At 45.3% G+C, this 24,198-nt stretch overlaps 1 protein-coding gene across 1 annotated transcript in view; it reads left to right on the top strand.

Moving 5' to 3' along the window:
• Positions 1–22,961, top strand: part of LOC125943363 (uncharacterized) — a 55,195-nt gene extending 32,234 nt beyond the window's left edge. The window contains exon 3 of the mRNA XM_049662637.1: positions 22,632–22,961. Coding sequence (XP_049518594.1) covers positions 22,632–22,912 — 281 coding nt within the window. The 3' untranslated portion in view covers positions 22,913–22,961. The remainder of the gene's footprint in view (positions 1–22,631) is intronic.
• Positions 22,962–24,198: the final 1,237 nt, after the last annotated feature.

Below are 24,198 nucleotides of genomic sequence, written 5' to 3'. Positions count from 1 at the left end.
CCCGTCTACAACCAACCAGCCAGCCCGTTCTCACCGGAGACGACAAATCGCGACTCCCGCACTTGCTACCACTGTAGTCTGCCTGGACACATCGCTAGGTACTGCCCTCACCGCCAGCAGCGAGCTCCGCGATGTAATGTCTACACCCCTCCTACGTCCGCAGTCGAGCCGTGGTCGTTCCCCAGTTCCTTTCAACGACGGCAACAGGAATGCACGACACGAGCCGACTCCCCGATGTCGGACCGGAGCCTCACCCCGCCGCCGACGCGACAACGGCAATCCCCGTCACCGCGTCGTCACTTGGTCACCGCCACCGCTGGGAAACTAGCTGGTGCGACCGATGGGGGCGAGGCCGCAGTAGGATCATCTTCATGAAGACCCCCTTGTGCGCAAATTTTAAAGAACAAAGTGTGTGTTTATGTAGACAATGTGAGTACGGTAGCATTAGTCGATACCGCGGCTGCAGTCTCTATTGACCCTTTTCGCGGAGCAGTTTTTTCTAGAGAAACGAGATGGAGCTTTCGGCGGCGCAGCATGACTCGCCTCAGCGACTGCGCATGAATACGAAACCATTACCGCTTCTACCTCGCTTCTGTGCGATCAGCTGTTGGGAATGCAACTAAGTTTTCGCTAACGCACTGTGCTCCAATCATGCTGGATTGAATTATGTGGATTGAAGACGTGTGCAGTAGTTGGCTGCAAAACTAGTGACTTACATATTAAGGAATGTAATAAATATGTGTGGCGAAGTTCGCGGATAGCTGCTGCAACTGTCCGTACGTGTTTCCGGCACTTCGAGATGTACTGTACGGCTTTCCCCGAGGATACAGAAATTCGCTCATCCGCCAGCGTTGTATAGCTAACCTTTATAGAAAGGGCTTCAGCCCCGGTATGTCGGCAGGAGTGAGTATACCGTCAGCAAGAGAGAGTGGCGCCGCTTCCTGTCATAGTAGGTTTCGCGCGCAGTATCTACACACATCTGGCGTGGAAACTTATGCCCGCATTTTCGCCAACGTATTAAGAATAAGGGAATGGGCGCACACTTGAATATATACGCCCTGTACAAGCACAATAAGACGATGGTACTATACCGATAGCGCACGAATGGTCGAAGCTGAATGTTTCGTGACGGTCCACAAGAGCAATCGAGTTACTAGCGATAGTACTTCATTGCTACAAGGTATTACAATGTAGAGAACAGCTACATTTGAAGCCTTGTGCGCAGCAAGAACAAATCTAACGGAACTGAGCGCACCCGCGAGCGATTAGGCAGAAAATATGATAGTGACCGCGCAGCGAGGAACTTTACTGAGTCAGAAACATGACAAGCTGCTGCTTCAAAATATTTGCCAAATAAAGAACGAAGAGCAAAACACGCTATTCCTGATTCAATTCACGAGCGGAAAGTTTGGATAGTTTTGAATACATATTTAGCCGCGCTTTTAGAGCAAGCACCATATCGGCTGTTCGCGCCGTTTGGACTTAGCTTAATCAGCACCGAAAGCGCCTTTACGTGCCCTCTGAAGCTGTGGTCAAAGCGTCGTGTCGTCCACCAATTCACCGGCTACGATATCTCCCGGAACAGAGGTTTGCTAAGCCGCACCGTTGTCATACACATCCATTGTAAACATGGAGGCATGCAACGGAGGCAGTTGAGGCAAGCAATGGACGCGCCACCAGGTGATCAAACATGGCAGCGCCCATGGGATCGCCGCCAAAAAGGGTCAGTAATGAATCTGGCTTTCAAAGATGTCTTGGGCAAAAAGTATTGCTTGCTTGGGACCGGAACGCTACCTTTCGCGGTGTTGGTGGAGAACTGTTGCACCCAGTTGGTGTTTGTTGTGTATAGATCACCAAGGTAGTCAAAAGTTGAGAACTGAACTTATTGTGCTCGCACGCGCTACGCATGACGTTATCTTAGGTATTGATTTCTTACGTGAATGTGGGGCGACATGGATTGTGGTAGTGGCGCCATTTCTCGTCGCAGCGCCGTGCGTACTCCCCTGACCGAATTCATTAATGATACATCGGACGTTTTCTAGGTGTCGCAAGATGTTTGTGTGCCCCCACGGACAGCAATGTTCGTACCCGTACACACTTATAGTCCTCGTCAGGGATCCTGCTATGGTTTAGTCGAGCCTAATTTCAACAACGTGCTCAAGAAAAATGTGATAGTGCCTCGTCGCCTCGTGCTCGCCGTCGACGGCTCTACCCACTTGTGGACAGTAAATGTCTCGACACAACCGATATCTCTGCCGGCAGTACTTAAACTGGCGAGCATTGACGAAGAAACTACGATGACTGTTAAAACCGTGGAACTACCGCCTGCCGGAGAGAAATGCCATTCCGATTCCTACCCTGATTACTCCTTCGACTTTGATCAACAAGTCGCGCCCTTCTGTTGAGCGGCGTCTCCTTCAAGAGGTGCTGGCAAGTTGCGCTTCAGTGTTTGATTTTGCGCAAGGCCGAAAATCACCCAATACGCTGCCGGCGTCTCCTGCGCAACATCGGATCCATACCGGGCAAGCGTCGCCAATTCGTCAGAGGCCTTATCGCGTTTTGCATTCTGAGAGGAAAATCATCGCTGAGCAGGTTCAAGAAATGTTGCAGAAAGGAGTCATAGAAAAATCATGTAGTCCGTGGGCAGCTCCGGTGATTCTCGTCAAAAAGAAGGACAACTCATGGCGGTTTTGCATGGACTACCGCCGTCTCAACGTCGTCACAAAAAATACGTGTACCCACTGCCACGTACAGATGATGCCGTCGACTGTCTGCACTCCGCGTCATACTTTTCTTCCGTTGACGTGCAGTCAGCATACTGGCAAAAACCTATGCACCCCTCGAACAAGGAGAAGACAGCTTTCGTAACGCCCGACGGCCTCTTTGAGTTCAATGTTATGCCTTTCGGCTTGTTCAACGCTCCGGCGACATTCGAGAGGTTTATGGATACAGCGCTCCGCGGAATGAACTAGGAAATTTGTATGTGCTACGTGATTATTTATGGCACGACATTTCAAGAGCATAATCGCCACTTATCAATCGTGCTTGACTGCATACGGCGAGCTGGCCTTGTTTTAAATTCCAAAAAGCGTCACTTCGGTGAGCGTGAAGCTCTTGTATTAGGCTTTCTGGTCGAAAACCAGGGAATACGACCAGACCCACAAAACATTGCGGCGGTTCGTAACTTTCAGCAACCAAAGACGGTGAAAGTACTCCAAAGTTTCTTGGGCCTTTGCTCATATTTCCGCCCATTTATCAAGAATTTCGCACTGCTTGCTTCTCCTCTGAGGTCCCTTCTTCACAAGGACACACCATTCTTGTGGACGTATTCCTGCGAGGCCGCATTTCAACAAATGAAGTTGTTACTGACTTCCGGACTGGTCTTGATGCACTTTGATCCCGCTGCCTTCACTGAACTGCATACTGATGCTAGTGGTGTTGGTGTTGGTGCTGTGCTCGTTCAGATCTGCAACGGTCGGCAGCATGTCGTCGCTTATGCTAGTCGGACACTTACCAAAGCGGAGAAGAACTACACCGTCACCGAACTGGAGTGCCTAGCAGTTGTCTTGGCCATTCAGAAGTTCCAGCCGTATTTGCACGGCTATGAGTTCACCATAGTGAGTGACCACCATTCACTGCGCTGGCTTGCTAGGCTCCGCGACCCGTCCGGCCGATTAGCCCGTTTGGCGTTGCGCCTTCAAGAGTACAGCTTTTCAATTACCTACAAAGCGGGGCGGAAGCGCGCTTCTTCCGTAGCGCACGGGGGAGGCGAGGAAGGGAGGGAGGGGGAGAGAGGGAGTGCAACGCCGTAACCAGGCGTTGCACTCCGGCGGCGCCTGGTTACGGCGCCGTGTCTTGAAAGCGCTCTGCGACGTGGAATAAGTGCGCGCCTCGCTGGTCTCATCTTCAAAGCGATCTGCGATGTGGACAAAGTGCAACTAATGCCGGTAGCTTCGTATGCACTGTGCTTTCGACGTTTAGTTTGCGTTGAAGCGAACTAAACGTCGAATAAATTTTCAGGGCGACTGCACCCCCCTGGAAATTTGGACAATAATATTTTGCGCTCGAGCTAAAAAGTTGATTAGCACACTCAGGTTCCTCATATCCGTATGGGAGCGCCATTCAGGATTGCGAGCAAACTTTGCACTCTGCTAACCATGACGTAATCTTGCTGGTGATGGCACGGCAGTGAAAGAATGACAGGCTGAAGATAGTGAACAATTCTGAGACGAACGCTTGAGGTGTCTATCTTGAACTTCGAGGTCTACGCAGAATTATCGCGAGAACTTCCGCTTTCTCATAAATTGCCGGCTACATTTAGGAAAAAGTCTAGACCGCCAGACTTAGTAAGAAAAGTGTGACACCTTCCCGTGGCGTCACATTTGCTTGTAAACACTCGTTGCCGAAATGACAAAATTTCGACTACCCTGCCACCCAAACCAAGCCTAAATCCGCCCCTCAAAAACCTTGTACGCTTGTAGTGCACTGAAAGCCGAGGCCAGTATAGTGTCATTATGTGATCCATTTTAAGAAATTAAGATAGGACCACATGATTATTTTGGTGCCAGATAAATGCAACCGCAACTAAATTTTGTGTGTGGCTGCCTATCAAAATAGGATAGTAAATTAAATAAGCTTTTTTTATTAATGGAAGAGTAATTCGTAGGAGTCTATGCTTTGCTTTATTTTATGGTTATGAAAACGATTGTCAAGCGCTTCGGGCGAATTTATACAGTGTAAACGCACAGATAACCACACTGCCGTGAAAACGGCTGCAGTGCGTCTGCGGTATGATGTGCCGGAGAAAAGGGAAGGAGGCAGCGTTTTTTCTTATATATAAAAAGCATTTGAGAGAAACACCAAAAATGGAGGCCCGTGCGCTTTGTGCGTACTGTAATGAAAACAGGTATAAAGGAACGCCGCAGCTAGGCTTCGGAGAGAACGAGTAAAAGCATATGAAATCCATGGGCTTCTATTCTGTGCACGACCACATCACTGAGCTGCAACGTATTTTTCGCGGCCACCGGACAAACGCTGTAGAGGAGTTCTCTGACATCACGAATGCAGCAAGGGAGGCAGCCAATCACTTAAATGTGGTGATATCTGTACCAAGATAAGTCTCTCGTCAGGCCCACCAAGACAACTACGGGATTCAGTCGCTGGAGGAATAGTACCGTGTGGCAATATATGTGCCGTACTTGGACTCTCTCACTGCTTCTTAAGCCCACCGCTTTTCTGAAAGCAATGAGAGGAGCGTCAAACTTCTCCAGTTGCATCCATCCAAAACGAAGCACTCGAGCCGTGTTGAGTTCGCTGCCCTCGCCGAAGAACTCCAATGCTTTTACGGCATCGACAACTTCAAGGAAGAGGCCATCTCTTGGTACTAGATGTGGCGCAACCAAACTGGGGACCCATCAGAAGTAACTTAGTGCGAACTTCTACATCAGGCCAAGACATTCTTCCCCGGTGTTGCAAAAGCCATTGAGGTGGCTCTGGCTTTGTCAGTTACTATCGGTCGAACGGTCGAACGCTCCTTCAGTACAATGAGGAGAGTGAAAACCTTGCTACACTCAACGATGACAAACGACAGGCTGGACGGCCTTTGTATGATGAGTTTTGAACCAGCGTTTTGACAGTGGTTGACTGCGGTCGTTGAGTGCGATCTATTTATGTTTGCTTGTGTGCGCTGACACCATACTTGTTAATTCAGTTAGTAAGCGAATACGTCCAAGTCTATCCAGCCAAAAAACGACTATACTTATAGCTCTCTACTAATTTGCTATCGCAATTGATGCTTCGCCTTTCGGGTGAAACTGAGACTTTTTTCTCTTAAGGTCAATTAGAATATCGACTATCCCCGTTTGCTCTCTGATATACACCGCTGTCTTCCCGTCTCTTAGCGTTAGGCCTAACACTTTTCGTTCCATCACTCTTTGTGCGGTCCTTAACTTCTGTAGATTCTTTGTTAACCTCCAAGTTTCTGACCCGTATGTTAGCACCGATAGACTGCAAAGATTGTACTCTTTTCTTTTCAACGACAGTGGTAAGCTCCAAGTCAGGATTTGGCAAATGCCTGCCCTATGCACTGCAACCTAATTTTATTCTTCTGTAAATTTCCTTCTCATGATCAGGCTCTCCTCGGAGTAATTGACCTAGATAAACATACTCCTTTACATACTTTAGAGGCTGACTGGCGATCGTGAATTCTTGTTTCCTTGCCAGGCTATTGAACATTATCTTTTGCAAACTTATCTTCAACCCCACTATTACACATTCTCGGTTAAGATCCTTAATCATTTGTTGTAATTCGTCCCCATTGTTACTGAACAGGACAATGTCATTTGCAAACCGAAGGTTGCTGAGATATTCGACGTTGGTCCTCACTTCTAAGCCTTTCCAGTCTAATGGCCTGAATAATTCTAAGCATGCAGTGAATAGCATCGAAGATATTCTGTCTCCTTACCTGACCTCTTTCTTGATAGGTAAATTTTTTGCTTTTCTTGTGGAGAAACAATGTAGCTGTGGAATATTTGTAGATTTATCCCAAGATATTTATGATTGCCTTCTGTAATCCTTAATTCCGCCATGCCTCCATGACTGGTATTTCTACTGAATCAAATGCCTTTTCATAATCTGTGAGGCATTTATTGTATACTCCGCGGATTTCTCGATTACCTGATTGATGATATGAATGTGATCCATTATAGAATATGCCTTCCTGAAGCCAGCCTGTTCGCTTGGTTGAAGCCAAGTGTTGCCCTGATTCTATTGGAAATTATGTAGGTGAAAATTTCATTCATTACTGAAAGCAAGCTAATGGGCCTATAATATTTCAATTCTTTAAAGTCTCCCTTCTTATGGATTAGTATAATGTTGTCATTCTTCCAGTTCTCTGGTAGACGAAATTGTGAGGCATTGCGTATAAAGGCCCGCAAGCTTTTCAAGCATAATCTCTCCTCCATATTTTATTAAATCAACGTTATTCCATCTTCTCCAGACTCTTTTCCCCGGCTCATGTCCTGCAAAGCCCTTATAAATTCATCACTAGTTATAGAAGGAGCCTCTGTATCCGGTTCATCACTATTTTGAATGAAAGTAGCTTGGCTGCTCTGGGCACTGTACAGGTCAGTATAGAATTCTTCCGCTGCTTTTACTATCTCATAGAAATTGCTGATGATATTACCCTGCTTATCTTCCAGTGCATACATTTTGCCTTGTCCTATGCCAAGTTTTCTTCTCATTGATTTCATGCTGCGTTCTTTTTTACTGCTTCCTCAATATTTTCCACGTTATAATTTCGGACATCCCTTACTTTCTTCTTGTTGATCAAATCAGCCATGGCCTCCGTTATTTGCGTGCGCCGGCTGCCAGTCGGCGCGCAGGAATCTCGGAGGCCACGGTTCAGCAAATCTGATCTCTTCAGTTGGACCCTTTCATGCTTTGTCATTTCATTATTATTTTCTTTGTTACCTGAGAGATCTCACCTACTGGCTGCCTCGGTGCCTTACCTCCCACTTCAACTGCTGCTTCTGAAGTCAGTCTAGTTGCGGTTTCATTCATTACCTATGTTATCTTCATCTTTCTGTTCTAAAGCTGCATATTTGTTTGCGAGCACAAGCCTAAATTGGTCTGCTTTTACCCTTACTGCGTTTAGGTTCACCTGTTTCTTCATGACTAACTTTATTCTTTCTCTCTTCAAATTGAGAGAAATCCTAGACCTGACTAATTTATGGTCACTGCACTTTACCCTACTTAACACTTATACATCCTGCACTATGCTGGGACCGGCAGAGAGTATGAAATCTATTTCTTTCTTGTTTTTCCGATAGTGCTTTTGCAGGTTCACTTCCTGTTGCGACGCTTCCTCAAGAAGGTATTTATTATTCGGAGCCTATTCCTTCCGCGAATTCCCCCAACATCTCTCCTCTAGTGTTTCTAGAATCGATGCCGTGGTTGCCAATTGCTTGTTCACTAGCCTGCTTTTCCCCACTTTTGCATTCAATTCGCCCATGACTACAGTATACTGAGTTTGCACTTTTCTCATCGGTAATTCAACATCTTCATAAAACTGTTTTATTTTTTCATCATTTTGACGGGAGGTAGGAGCGTGGGCTTGTACTACCTTTGTTTTACGTATACCTTCTATTGAGCTTTATTACGACGAATGCTACCCTCTCATCAATGCTGCCTGCTGTAAAATCACGCAACTAAAATCACACAATTATGTACAGTGTTTCTACGAAGACTTCAGGTAATATTTAAAGAGAGGCGTTCCGAAAAATGTGCGAAATCAATTGCGATAGCAAATTAGTAGAGAGCTATTCGGAGTAGGGATAGTAGTTTTGTCGGCTGCATAAACTTTGACACATTCGCTTACTAACTGAATTAACAAGTAGTGCGCACAAGCAAACATGAATAGATCACACTGAATGACTGCAGACAACGACTGTCAAAACGCTGGGAGCAAGCGCAGCCGCTGCAGTGGGCGAAGGTTCGTGTGCTCTATCGCTTCAACGGGAACTGAGCGGCGAATGCACAGCACATACAAAGGTCAGAGCCGTGTGGAGATAACAGATGGTGCGGGCGACCGCCAGGCCGCGGGCAAAGTACGAGCGCAGTTGTTGGTAAAGTAGAAGCTGCGCCCCCCCCCCCCTCCCTCCCGCGCTGCCTTCCCGCTTTCTTGCTTTCACGTGGGAGATTGAGTGGCAAGTTCCCCTTACGCCCGGTTTCAAGATACGCCTTTGGTGCCGGAGCACAGCGTCGCCCCGCCTCCCTCCCTCCCATACCCCACGGCCTTTCGCGCGACGGTCGCATTTGCTTTCCGCCTTGAATTCGCTCTCCGTGATAAACGAGAAAACGATCACGAGAAGACGCTGCTGCACCTCCTGATAGCGCCCCCAATGTGGAAATTTCAAGCAGCGCGGTCGCGCCGTGGTGCAGTCTCCGCTTTGTTTACATTGTTTCGCCCACGCTTTTCTTCGCTGCTCGTGCTCACGGCGCTCCGTTTTCGACGGCGGCAGATCGCCTACTTGCTGAGCAACGATGCAAAGACGGCAGTGTGGTTTCAAGACGGTTGCCGTTGTGAACAGCTTTTTTCGTGGCGGCAACCACAAGAAAGGGGAGCGTCTGCTTCCACACGTGTGTGGTGTTGAACAAATTGTGGGCGATGATGTGACAGTGAAAGCTAAGTGCGTGTCGGAGGTGTCTAACAAGATTGTATACGACACCGAGTTAGCGGTACACACCGAGTTCAGTAATTTAGTCACTTTTATTTCTCTATAATGCACTTATAAAGCGGTCATGCATGCTTGCAGAGATGTGCAGAGACGGTGACGATTGCCGTTGGTTTCGTTGGCAGCTGGGCGCGCACGCACGGTTGCTCTCATTTTGGCTCCCAGGGAGTGGCATCAGCACTGTCAGCACAGAAAGGACACATGCATTAGGCACCAATAAGCCAATAAAATCAATTAGTGATGTAAGTTCTACATATGCGCATAATGCCTTATATCACGCTGTATAAATATTTAATGTATATCATGCCTTATTCAATGCAGATGTTAGAGTCATGGCAACTCATTGTAGTATTGAGCAAGATATATTTTCACTGGTCATGAGAAATCACTCGTGCAAATTGCTCCGCCAAATGAACCCAGGTCACGGTAACCAGCAGCACGAGCACAAGAATTAGCGATACATTCCTCAACAAAGCAAATCTAGTTTCTCGTCAGGCGAATGCCCCGCTGCAGCTAAAGTAAGCTCACACCGATGGCCGGCTACTACACGAAACGAAGATTCTTGGCAGGAAGAGTGAAGCAGGAAGAATGTGCAAGGTGGCAATTACTTTAAAGCATGCTTGGATATTGCGAAGCTAGAAAGCATGGCCAAGCAACAAACATAACGCGCGCGTCTCGGGCATCTGCTTTGCGATCTGCCGCTTACCGACGCACGCGACGACCGCGGCTTGCATTAAATACGGATTGCCACCACACAAAAGACAAGTATCGCGCGGCCCCTTTTGTTGCCTGCACAACTAGAAATTTAAGTTGCAACGTTTAGAAGAGAGATATAATTTTCTTGAGCTCGTCTACGCCGATCACGAGTGAACGAACAGTACAATCAATTAAATTCGTAGGTTTCACGTGCCAGAAGCACAATATCATTATGAGGCACACTGTAATGGAGGGTCTCAGGAATAAATTTGACCACCGGGTCTTCTGTAACGTGCACACAAAATCAAAGTAGATGGTAAGAACTGTATTCTTGCATTCCTCCCCCATCTAAATGCGGCCGCCGTGGCCGGGAATCGAGCTCGCGTCGTCGAGCTTAGCGGCGCTACAAGTATGCATTTACCGCTAAGCTACCATGGCGGATGTCATGTACGATTCCCGACACGTCTAAACAAACGGGCATGCACTAAATACAGGCACATTACTATTGCATTTTTATCGAGCGGCCGTGATATTGCATGCGAATGCGAAAGTACGTCACTTACTTGACTCGGCGCACCGCAGTTATCCACGCTTGTCGTCTGTCCTTCTCGTACCACCTCCCAGGAATTTTGTAGGACTTCACGGTCGGCTTTCGACCTTTCGAGGCTGTTGTGGCAATCAACAACACAGCAGTATTGCGTACGTGCCACCTCTCTTGGTTGATGAGGTCGAGCTCACCGTTGCGAAAAGAACGCCCACGATCGCTAGCGCCGTAGAGAACACGGGCGCGCGCTGGTCCAGCGTCGACCTTCGACGCTTCCATACTTCCTCCTGGGGAGCAATCGGTGCTGGTGCCACGCGGGCAAACTTTAGGTTGTCTCGTCTATAGCGCGCATCCCCCGCGCGCTTTCGCTCGCGCATACGGCGCGTGGCGACGATTTTATCGCCCTTGGACTGTATACGGAAATTCACGGCGACGGCGACGCCGACGGCATAAATCAGGTTGAAGTGTCCATATAATTGCTATCGCAATAAAAGACTGTTCGTTCGGAGACATCACCCCATGGTCAGCGGTGCCGACCATGGGGTGACGGGAGATGTGGGGTAATTAGTGACGCGAAATAATTTGAAAGGCTGCAGTGAGTGCTAGAACATGGTCCTTGAGGCGACGTTACGCTCACCTCACCTTAAAGCGGGCACCCAGTGCATTGGGGCTCTGTGCTCGTCGCTGTCGCAGCCGGCTGGCTACCCACTGCTGCCAGAAAACTACTCATTTTGAACATGCAGTGTAGCTTATCACCATTGCAGATGATGAAGACACTGTTTCCAGTGGTTGGCTGCCTGCTGTCAGGACCGTTACTCTGCCTAAATCCGGAATGTCGTCAACAGGCGCGAGGTCAAGGGCACAGGGTAGGCCCTATACCTCCCATGTATATTGAGCCTTATTTGAGACCCGTTTTCTCAGCAACTACTGCGTGTAGCGCATTCGGGTTTGTTTCATTTGATTCGCGATCATGTCGTCTTGCAGTGGAACTAGAAGTAAGATTATTTGTCAAAGATCAACAGTTTCGCAATTTTTTTTTACTAACACAGCCAGTTTTTGTTGTTTTTTCCAAAGGAAACAATTCAGAGAAAATTAACTGTTCAGTGCATGTGCACCATTCTAGTTCAGTAGCTGTGCATAGCTGTCTACTTTACGCTGGCTAAAAATCAACGTGCTGTCATTTGAAGTTTTTATAAAAATGGGGCAAATGTAACAAAAAAAATTATTTCGAGATATTGAGGGTCAAAGACAAAAAACATGTTCACTTCATTTTCTTTCAAAAACAAGATGCACTGAACCATTTGCCTAATAGCCACCAGCCACATAGTCATTGCCAGAGACAGCGTTTCGCTTCTCTGCTTGTGTTCTTGTTTCCCTGGCTTGTTTTGTCATGTGTTCGGCCTCTCTCTTGGCAAAATACAGTCGACAACGGTCCACTTCACCCAACCACATCACAGTGTTATGCACTGGTGATATGCCAAATGCCTTCAGGACGTTAACTCTTGCCACCCAACCTTCATTGAACATGAGCACAGCATCAAAGGTGGCAGTTTTGAACATCTCCATTCCGAAGAACACATTTTCGGTGCGCGCTCCCACACGACATGGGTAAATGACTCATTAGCAATTTGTGTCTTGCCGTGTAAGCACTTTTTCAGCAGGTCTGGGTAGAACTGTTGGAATATTGGCTTAATGGCATGAAGGACTGGTGCAGGCAAGTATTCTTTGTGCACAAAAGGCTCCTGTGTCAATTGAGCCTTGTTGTATGCACACCAAGTGCCGGCATCTTTTGGGCAGAGCCCGTGACTTGGGTCGATATCCGTAGCCAACATGTGAAAATATGTTGCCCAAACAGCTTTCCGCATCCTTTCCAAGTCTCCAGTGTTTCTTCTTATGGCTAAGCCATAATAGGTTTGTCTTTTGTCAATGCAAGTGTCAGTCAACCGCCCCCGTCCTGACAGACCTTTGCCATCAGATAGCTTTGTGCCCTTGCTTTCTTCAACTTTCTTAGCCTGGCACCCACTCTCTTTTGTACGTGCCCAATGCACTCTTTCGTGATTTCCACAAAATTTACGTTTCGAAGAAGCATGAGCGATCGCTAGGTTTTGCTAGGTGAAAAAAGGGGGCGTGGCCGCTCGTCACTTGGTTTCGAAAACTGGGTCTTTTTGGCTCAATCAAAACGCGGGAAAACATGTGGGGTACTGGATATTGTTGAGGAAGGCCTGAGCATTCCAAATAAGTGAAAAACCAAAAATCGAATTTTTTAAAAATTTTGCCCTACCCTGTGTCCTTAATGTGTTCGTCAAAGTGGGGTTTCAGAACCTGTAAATAATTCATGCAATTATGGTTGAGTCGACAGTTTCATTTCTACAGCTTTGTCTATATACCCAGCTACTCATCTCCGATCAACATTCGCATTAGAGTTGTGCTGACCTATACAAGCAAAGAAGAATTAGTGCCCACCACATTCAAGGCACTAGCCAACGAATTCCAACTGCTGATCGTGTCCTGACCTACAGAGTACCCAATTTGGGGGTGGGCCAACTTAAGTTTCGGGCGGGCTGACTGAAATATGGGAGTGGGCTAACTTGAAATTTGGGGTGGGCCACCTTGAAGTTTAGGGGTGGGCTGACTGAAATTCGGGAGTGGGCCAACTTGAAATTTGGTGGTGGCCCAACTTGAAATTACTTGAAATTTGCAGGTGGGCTGACTGAAATTTGCACAATTGTTACCATTGCATAATTTTGTTTACAACGAATTATTGTTGCATGATAGATATAAAACATTTTTTCACTTAACATAAGATATTGTTTCTATTGTTCAAAGAATAATATACTCATAGGCTGACAATACATTGACATATCAATACTCAAGATTTTATAATCGTAGGACTAATTTCTTCAGAGTTAAAATGTTCAAAATCCACGTGAAGTAACCTTTACACAAGTGAACTGTAATGTTACATGAATTTACGTAGCAAGTCGTAAGGCTACCACTGTTGACCTCCGCCAAAAGCTACACCTTGCCATCGCAAGAGAAGAAGTATGCAGAAACTCCACTGGAGTTGTCTAAGTATGTGTAAGCCTACCCCCAAATTTCAGTTGGCCCACCCCCAAGTTTGAAGTTCGTCCACCACAAATTTCAAGTTGGCCCACCGTTTACTTTAAGTCGGCTCACCCCCAAATTTCAATTGTGCCACCTTTCAATTTCAAGTTGGCCTATTCCAAAATGTCAATCGCCCATCCCAAATTTCAGTCGGCTCACCCCCAAATTTCAAGTTGGCCCACCTCCAAATTAAGTTGGCCTAACGCCAACTTTACCTTGGCCCACCTCCAAATTTTATGTGGGCCCACCCCCAAAATTTGACTAGGCCCACCCTCTAATTAGATTGGCCCACCACCAAATTTTAAATTGCTCTCCCTGAAATGTCAAATTAGCCTACTCCCAAATCTCAGTCGGGCCACCCCAAAATTTAACTTGGCCCACCCTCAAATTTCATGTGGGTCCAACCACAAATTTACTTGGCCCACCCTCAAATTTCAAATGGTCCCAACCCCAAATTTCAGTTGGCCCAACCCTACTATAAGCCCATCCATGCATTTTCTATGGAGCCCTATGTATCCTTATGGATATCATCTGATATTTTTTCGCTTTCAATTTTTCCTTATCACTTATACGCTACCAATCGTCTGCATTTACACTATTATAGTGATTAAATGTTTTCGAAAATTACGCATTTTTGTACAGATGCAAGGCATTACACTTTTCGAGTGACGGACAAATTTTCCTGGGGAACTCGCTAAAGAATGCTCACGTATTAAAAGCGTGATATGTGGAGCTGGGTGAGTGGACTAACATTTAACGCTATGTGCAGTGCTCAGCGATTGAAACGCGATACCCGGAGCCTAGCGCTGCCGGCGGCTTTCGCGCTACCGCTAGGTGGACCCCGAGCTGGTGCGTTGTGGTATACGATAAAGGAGAGCCGTTGTAACGAATTTTGGCTTAATTTGGTCCCCAAGCAATCAACCAGCACTCTCCAGTGGCGTCAAAGTGCCGAACGGTCCGAGTATGGCGTTTGAATTGTTGAGCACTGTACATGCCACTAACAATGTAACAGTGTTAGACATATGGTTACGGAGTCGAAGGTTTTCATTGGCCCTAACCTTAAGGCTGGATTGATTGACCGCGACCTAAGCGGACAACCCACGGCTACTTCCACATTTATACATCACCTATTATTGGGACATGTGACAAGTAGTCTAAGCAGAAATACATGAGCAAGAAGTTGCCTTGAATAGGTTCACCTTGTCGCCGATGACGGGGCATGTAAAAATCGCTGAGTTCAGTGCTTTCAGCGTGCCGACTTGTAAGTGTACAACCATGTGACCTGCAGGATGGCCACGGTTACTAAACAACGCACCGACAACATTACTGCGCTTACGGAGGCGGCAGTCCGGTGACAGAGGCAACATACAAAGCTAAACCTAGCCGTGCGTTTGTTGAAGCAAACGAACGTCGAAAATTCGTTCCACCAATGTCCATAAACAGGATTGGATTGGATTGAAATGTGCCTTCGTGTGATCAACGATTGCCAGCACAGATTTCTCAGCGCGCGCACAGCAGGAGCAGACGATGCCGCAATTCTCGCAAACCACGCTTTGGTCACTACAGTCCTGAAGGTGCAGTTCTACTTTGCCATATGAAACCACATACATATGACAGTAACTAGTGGGAGCATTGCTTCAAACTGCAGATGTAACGACACTTGTTATCCGTCTCTCAGCAGAAGAAATGAAGTGAACGTATCAACAATGTGGCCATAGCGGGGCATGATGGGGGTTGGGGTCCGCAGTCGTGAGTGTCGTGCAATGCTTGCTGTTCTGTTATGGAACTCGCTTTGTGCTGCGGCTGTGGCCGGGAACAAACTCGCAGGTTCTCATGCTATTCTTGAGCGGCGTGTGCTGTTAGCCGATTGTGACCTGTTCATACAGGGATATTTGTCTTACAATAAAAATGATTTTGCTGCTACCGCTGGCCTCCAATTATTTAAATTTTGCTGAACGTTCCAATCTTAGGGTTCAGATTGTTCTCTATAAAAGTTGGAACAGTTACTTACCTAGCTTTAAGCGCAAAAATTGCGGATAAAGCTGCTGCCAAGTCAGTACTAGCATAAACTTGTTTCGCTACCTATCAGCAGCCGCGAAAGCAGCCGTTCGGGGAAGGTTCCCGCGTGTCCCCCTTGTCTGGAACACGTGATAACTCTACCAGAACGGCTGCTTTCGGTAGCTACTGACAGGCGGCGCAACAAGTTTATGCTAGCGGGTCTCGGTAGTGGTTTCTTTTCCTCATAAAAAAACACAAATTTCGATTTTTTTATCTTAGAAACAAACTGTTTAAATTGTTACAATAAATGATCTGGAACATAAAACATGATGTTTCTGCAGATTTTAATTAAGGTGGCCGTCCCACTCCGGCGGCACGAGCACCTCGTTTTCAGTACTTTTGGAGAAACTGCGGCAGATCATCTACTTAGGATATAAAGTTGTCGTAAATACCATAGAAAGCTTAATTCTTGTAGATTCCAACTATATATAACATAAAGAAATTGATTATTGAGATTTAGAAATAAACGTTCAAGAACAAGCATGAAATACATGGGTTTTGATAACTGTCTCAGTTGTGAATATATTTTGAAGAAACTACCGCATTTACAGCATTGCGGCTTGCTCTGTAGCCTTAGGATATATTTATATCCTAAGGCTACATTCCTATATGCAGCAAAATAATTTTGAATTTTTATTTTTTGGATAATTTGCTTTTGAAGATTGCCAAATATCACAAATTTCTGTTTTAAACAGCCCGGAAACTACACGCTCAAGGAAGCTAAATTTTGGATAAGTTAGAGTTCAAGGAATTTCCATCTAGGACGCAAAGTTTCATTTTGGATAAGTTAAATTTTGAAGCTAAATTTTGGATAAGTTAGAGTTCAAGGAATTTTCATCTAGGACGCAAAGGCCTGTAGTGACGTGTGGCTTGACATGTACTGTCATGCTTATCTGTCGAAATTGCTGTGTATATCCTGGCGATTGATTTAAAGTAAAAATTAAATGCAGCGCCCGAAGATAAAGAGGCGTTTTTGTTGGCAACAACAAGGGGCTATCATGTGAGACAGAACTATTTGGGTTTACTAACGAACTACTCCTGGGAATGGACGAAAGTCTTCAGATCTACTGTTTATTCCTCGACTTTTCTTAAAGCCTTCGATCGCATTTCATATTGTTGTCTAATACCACAACTATTTTCTTTTCGCCTCGATTCCTTAACAATTTCTTGGATAAGAAACCTCTTATCGTTTCGTAAACAGCTCACTTCAGTTGTTAATTATTCATCTTCTCTTAATGATGTATCATCTGGTGTAACCCAAGGCAGTGTAAACGGCTCATTATTGCTTCTAATCTCTATTAATGACTTATCATTAAACATCACCTCGACAATGAGATTGTTCACCGACGATTGTGTTATTTATCACAAAATCCGCTATGTTAACCACCATATAGCTGTCCAATAAGATCTCGACCGCTTTACTCCCTTGTGCTCATCATGGCAAATGTCCCTTAACACTGATAAATGCCGATTAATAATATTTAGCCACAAACGATTCAATTCTCTATATACGTATTCACTTATTAACAGTCCAGTCACCCTCGCATCATCATATAAGTATATCGGCGTTCATTGTTTACCTAATCTCTTACGGACAACCCACATACAAAAACTTGGACTACACTTAAGCTTCGCCTTTAAGAGTGCAACGCGATAGCGTTATTGGACACCGTTGACGCCGACACCGTATTTTCTGTGACATGGGGCCTGATCAAAATTTAGAAAGGCTCGGTTTTCAGCATTCCCCTCAATGTCGCCTAGAACCAAAGTACAGCGAAACGCCATCGGAATTGGAGGACGCTTATAAGCTTCGGTTTCAACAGTGGAAGGTGATAGCATTCACAGATCCCTGGCTGCCTATCAGGCTTTTTTCTCGTATACTCAATTAACCATCCGATGCTATCACGTCTGTAGGTTGTGGTTAAGTTGTACTTTACGATTTTTCTGACGGATTTTACTTTGAGAAATTCAATTTTGGTTCACTAACCCCTTGCGCCACGCGGAGGGCCTGTGTGGTCGGGGTGGTTCGGGATGATGTGGTTCGGCATGATTATTTCCGCCAGGCGCCGATGCTTACGTCGACACTGACGCCGACACCAACGCCGACGCCGGATTTTCTGCGACACGACGCCCTTAACGCTACTGCGTTAAAAAGCACAAACAAAACTCGTTGCTCTCGAATGACCCATTGAGCGAAATGCAGCTCGACTAACGTGAAACCTGGGGAGGTGTGAAGCACGCAGTGGTGCACCGCTAATGGGCTCATACTGCCTTTAGCAATGGCTCATAACCCCCCGTAAACACGGTCTCCTCATTACGACGACAGAAGTGAAATTCTACGCTGGAATGATGAGCGGCAACGCAGCCAGCTGTGGAAGACGACGACGAACGCCGGAGCAGTGCCACGAGCCGCTTGCTAACCTACGACGACTATTACGACAGGAGACGCTGACAGCCCGGGCGCATAAGGTGCTTCGCAGCTAAAGCTCGCTGTAAAGCTAACCACACATAGGCTATTCAAAGCACTACCTCAGAGGCATGCCACTTCCACTTGGCAACTCGCCTATCAAACATTTGTTCGCCCTCAACTTGGATCTTCCATTTGGTCACCTCATCAAGAATACCTCATTCATACCCTTGAACACAATCGTGCCGCTCGTTTTATCGCACATGTCTACAGCCGGAATTCCAGCATAACTTACATTATGACGACCCTTCCGTCCTTAGAATCTCGCAGAACAAACGCACTTATTTGCCTCTTCCACAAACTTGTTTATAGCCATCATCCATTTACCCTACCTCTTACACATCCAAATTGCACATCGTACCGATTGCATAATCACCTCAGCTTCAAACGTATTTCTGGAAAAACCACCGCATTCAACTCATCAGCCTTGCCACGTGCAATCACCCATTGGAATGGTCTTCAGACAGCATTTTTCGCATCTCTGACCTCGTTATCTTCAATGAAAAATATGCAGCATTTTGTTTTGAAGTGTTTTCTTTTCGTTCCATTTTCCAGTTTGTTTATTTACCAATGTTTAAGGATGTTCAAATAACAATGTTCAAAGTGCTTCTGTTCGCATCCAAATTTATAACCCCCCTCACATAATACTCCTATTGGAGCATGTGAGATACCTAAATAAATAAATAAATAAATAATACAGTATTCATGGTCACGGCTATGTAATATATATTTTAGAAGGACTAATATCCGTAGAACTACTTCTTTTTCATTAACATCCTGTTAGGGCATATTGTTATTTCAAAACTGAAGCCAGGTAATATGTGAAGTTCAGCCATTTGGCAGAAATGCTGTCAGCGGCACCAGCCTCACAAAATATACACCTGATTTGTGTGGCGTGGTGTATTGGTGTTCCAGATATATGCACCAAAAAGGTTTTCTTGGAAAATAGTAAATAGCATGTCATGAAGTATACCGTGCCCGATGTTTTAGAATAAATATCTTAAATCTTCTGCCGCTTACCCCATTAGCACTTATTGAGTACATTTTGCGTACAGGCTGACTTGAATTTGGTAATTACAGCATGCTCTTTAAATTAAAATGAAAGCTAGCTGGTTGTATTAAGTATCTATGTAGTTTAATACTAGGATATACACCTAACGTGAATTGCTTTGAATTACGTATTGCCGATAAAGTGCCTTTATTATCACCAATGCTATGGTTATGTTATAGCCTTTTTCGAAGACCCATGCGTAAACAATATACATACTTTGCAGAGAAATGCATTGGCGTGCCAGTTACTTTCGTGCTTAAATCCATAAAACGAAGTTTTGTTAAGAAAGTATATACTGGAACGCCAATGCATTTCTTCGCAAAGTTCGGGAATTAATATATCTTGAAACTGGTGTCATCCTGAGAATTTGTTCCAAGTGGATCCGCCTTGCGAACTACATGACTAGAATTTGTAAATTGCAATATGGGCCATAAGATAATAACTTCAAAATTTAATTAGTACATTTTTGTTAATTAGGCAATTATGCATTTCAATTTTTTGTGCAAGTAATGTCCGCCTCTTTGAGTAGACCAGCTCATGAACTATAATTGTGCTATCGGCCACAGGCAACCCTTAAAAATTTTTGAAAGTGTTCGCTGAAACACCCGGTATATATGCGTGTATGTCACTTACACCCTTTTACACCCTTGGTGCCAATCGGAGGGCGCTAACGATGCAAGCACCCTACTGAAAGGGTGTATTATTGCAAAATAATGGCAACAGGGTGTGTAAGGGTGTGAACAAGGGTGTAAAAGCATAAATACAACATTTTACACCCTTTTAGTTGCATAATTTTTTCCTGTGTAGTGAAGTGTTGAAAAAAACGCAGCACGTTCAACGTTAATTTTGGTCAAGTTAACTTTGTTGTAGTCCTGGATATATTTGGTTAAAAGCAGACAGTTAGGTATCTAATTTGAAAGTGAAAATAACAGTATTTTATGGCCACCTACCTAATCTATCCATTATTTCCATTCGAGTAATTAACTGCGGGTCATAAGTTAGTACTAGGTGTTGTTTCTGGGAGTTGGCATGATGACAACTCGACTGATGGGAAACAGTAGTGTTAGATCAAGAAATTGATTGGACAGACATGAGATTGTAGCAAGAATGTTCCAGTAAATATCAGTAAAGTTAAAATCGTACCATAGTACAAAACTTGCGCGGTAAAAATGGGAGTGAAAGTTGGACAGGGTGGAATAAGTTCGTTAGTGAAGGAAACGTCGCAATCGGGTACGCGGCAGCAGCAAACTACAATAATCGTGCGAGGGATATCTTTAGGCAGAGAATTTCACGGCTAGAAGCGCAAAGGCAGAGGAGACTTCGTGAATACCAACATGCCACCTCCCCGCCGACCCACCCTGTGAATGAAGTAAGGGCGATTGCTGCATAGCAGCTCCTGGTTTTTTAAATGCATAAGCACTTCTATGATTACCCAAACTGTCCGTCAGTCCGTTCGTCCTTCCAGCAAGACGATCGCTTTCAAGATATGGGCCCGCGTGTCTCTTTTTCAACGCGGAGCTACCAAAGCACAGCGCGCGCAGTTGCGGAGCTTCGCAGATCGTTTTAACGCGACAGCGTTAAGGGCCCCGTGTCGCAGAAAATCCGGCGTCCATGTCGGCGTCCGTGGCGGAAAAAATCATCCGCAACCACCCCGACCGCGCAGGCCCTCCACGTGGCGCAAGCTGTTAGTGCAGGGAAAAAACATTCCGAACCACCCCGATCGCACAGACCCTTCGTCGTGGTGCAAGGTGTTAGGGAACAAAAATTGAATTTTTCACAGTGAAATCCGTCAGAAAAATGGTAGAGTACAACTTAAGCACAGCATACCGACATGGTGGCGTCGGACTGTTATTTAAATGTACGAGAAAACATAAATTCTGTTACGAGGAAACTCAAACACAAACTTCTTTTGTCAGCATTTCTACCATAACAACCCCGGCTCACTCGGGTAGCCTACTTGCGAAAATCTTATCCAGATGGCGCAGGAATACTCGGCATCCAAATGCGTTTTGGACACGCGCGCGCGTCGGAGCAATAGCAAACAATTAATAAAATAATGAAAAAAGGTCCTAGGGCCTTACATTTTAATATAAGACGACTTATATTGCCTGTGGAGAAACATCTTCCCAGCAATGCATTTCTGTTTGAAAGTGAAGCTGACTTTAAGGGGACCGGTGTAAGCTTGGGATTTGTAAGCTGGCTTTCCCACGTTAAGTGTTGCAGTGAATGAAGCCTACTTGCCGGATGTGAAGGATGCGATGCGATTGATACAAAGAAAAGACGCAACACACCAAGGAAAAAAGACAGGCGAAAGTTTCCTTTCGCCTGTCTTTTTTCCTTGGTGTGTTGCGTCTTTTCGCTGTATGAATCATGAACCAACTAGCCCAACAAGTTTTATTAAGATATAGACGCTCTTTCCTTTCGCCTGTCTTTTTTCCTTGGTGTGTTGCGTCTTTTCGTTGTATGAATCATGTACCAACTAGCCCAACAACAAGTTTTATTAAGATGCGATGCGAACGGGTCCCGATAACGCTATCGCGTTCTACTCGTAAAGGCGAAGCTTAAGCGTCCTCCATTTTTTCAAGATACGCTCCTCGCGGCTGTACTATGGTACGTTTGATCGGTCCGTGCCGCCGCCGGAGTCCTTTGATCACGGTTCATAATGGTTCGACACGGATAGACAAGGAGCTCAAGAGCAATAATGATGATCGGAACGTCATCAGCGCACCTGGTACCACCACATGCAGTAGTTTGCTTGCGTTATCAATGCACCTTGCGCCGCCGTCCGCACCAGTTCGTGTCATCGAAGCGCTGTACTGGTCGGATCGAGTGCCGTGACATGGATAATGACACCGGGCTGCGTGCAAGTGCCACATTGATGTCGTATATACTTAGACCTGAGGAGTTTCTCCGTGATTTTTTTATATCCAGGTTTAGCCATGACTCCGTAATTATGGCAATGTCAGTATTAAAATGTTGCTTTATCACCCCACGTATTCGCAAGTTTCAATTTCTTGCATTGTCTGTAGTAGCACTATGTCGTTCGAATACATCAGCCCAGGGATCCTTGTTACGCCCTCTGCCCATTGCGGATATAATATTAACATATTTCAATCTTTTTCATTCGACTTTCTACGCCCTCAACATAAAGCGCGAGTAGCAATGGAGACAGAAGGCGTCCTTCCTTCAATAATCGGTGAATCTACGCTAGTTCTGTGCATTTCCGTCCTTCCCATTCGATTTATAGTCGGTTGTTTCTATAGCTATCTCCGAGCTATTCCTCGAAATTGTCACCTATACTATCGTGCTTGAGAATATCCCATAAACATTACCTGTTTCCGCTGTTCTAAGCTCACTTAATATCTAGAAATGCTACGCATAAAGGAATATGCTTAGTTACATAAATGTTCGTACATTATGTCCTGTCGAGTGTCAGCACAGCCATGCGCTAGATGCCAAAACGCTTCTGTATCGCAGATTCTGATGGCGGCGGGATCTGGACCGAGGCTCCTTTCGACCACGTGGCCGTCAATTCAGGTGCAGATGTGCCTGCCGTGTGCGAAGACATAAGCCGCAAGAAACCGGCGCACACTGTGCCGTGCGTGCGTTTTTATGGGGACCAGGGTGTGCTGAACTACAGCGTTTACGTATACACGGACGACCATATCACTGCCGAAGAGCTCGCCTTCCGGGTACCTCAGGTCTTCAAACCACCAGGGGAGCCCAGCAAGCTTCTCAGTGCGTACACTTATGGCTGATACGCGATTTTCGCTGTCTCGAACGACGGATGTTTTGTGTGCTCTAGGTCTGCAACTTGATATATTGGGCAATGGCTATCTCGGGTATCTCTGCAAGAGAACCTGGTCTGGCGCAACAAAATCGATTACATCAATCACCAGCCTTCATTGATAAACAACCGTATATGTTCTATTTCTCGAATATTTTATGTGCACGTTCAGATGCTGCCACTTAGCAGTATATGCAAACCGGTAAGAATACAGGGAATGAGCATGCGGAAAGCCCCCGTTAACTCTACCTGCCGTCGCGAATGATGGTGTATCTTGCCGTAGAATATTTTAACCATGCACTAAACATTCAAATCACATTTCCTATAAAACAGAGCCAAAGGGCCGCTTACGCAGGCGTTGATCGGTCGTTTACGACCGCTTGCAAAATGCTGCTGCTGGCTGTCTCTGCACTTGATTCCTGTAAGTCGACGATACAGTCGGCTAATAGATGAAAAATATCCTAACAGTAGTACAGTATTTGGTACAATATTTATTTATTTATTTATTTATTTATTTATTTATTTATTTATTTATTTATTTATTTATTTATTTATTTATTTATTTATTTATTTATTTATTTATTTATTTATTTATTTATTTGATTAGCACTTGAGGCACCTTGAGCCTATCTCTGTATCAATCAATCCTCTTACACCAAAACAGTGACCCAAGTTGTCTAATAGCTTGGTCCACTGGATATGTGGTGATTCCGTCGTGGTCATTCCAGCTTCGCCGTCCGAGTAAATTATCGTTCGAATATTGTCGCCGTGCAGCGTCATCCCATTCTGGTCATACCGTCATCGTGGCGCCGTCATACTGCCGTCTCGCCGTCGTCGTCATACACTCACCCCACTTTCATGGCGTCGTCGTAAAACCGTCGTCATTTGATTTGATTTACTTTATTTGTCTTTCCAAGAAAGAAAGGAGCAGTCACAAAAAGCTACTGCAATGAGTAGCTTGACGGGGTGACAGCCCCCTTAGAGTGACAGCAACGGACAGTGCGTAGGACCAAAAAAAAATATATAAAAATGAACAAGAAATGAAAAACAATATATACACAGGAATACTTATACATGTTGGTAGAACATTGTTAAACATTTGGATAACAGGAACCTTATGTAAACAGTTTTAGCTAGATTAAACAAATTATGAAATAAGGCAACATCGAGAAAAACACAAACATCCTAATGTCACCCTGGAATCGTCATCATAGGGAGTTTTAGTATAGCGGAAAACAGCAAACGCAAGGATTTAGC

This window comes from Dermacentor silvarum, chromosome 2 (assembly GCF_013339745.2).
Source record: "Dermacentor silvarum isolate Dsil-2018 chromosome 2, BIME_Dsil_1.4, whole genome shotgun sequence".
NCBI classification, from domain to species: domain Eukaryota; kingdom Metazoa; phylum Arthropoda; class Arachnida; order Ixodida; family Ixodidae; genus Dermacentor; species Dermacentor silvarum.
The sequence above is the reverse complement of the archived record's forward strand: the minus strand, read 5'-3'. Positions and strand labels throughout refer to the sequence as shown.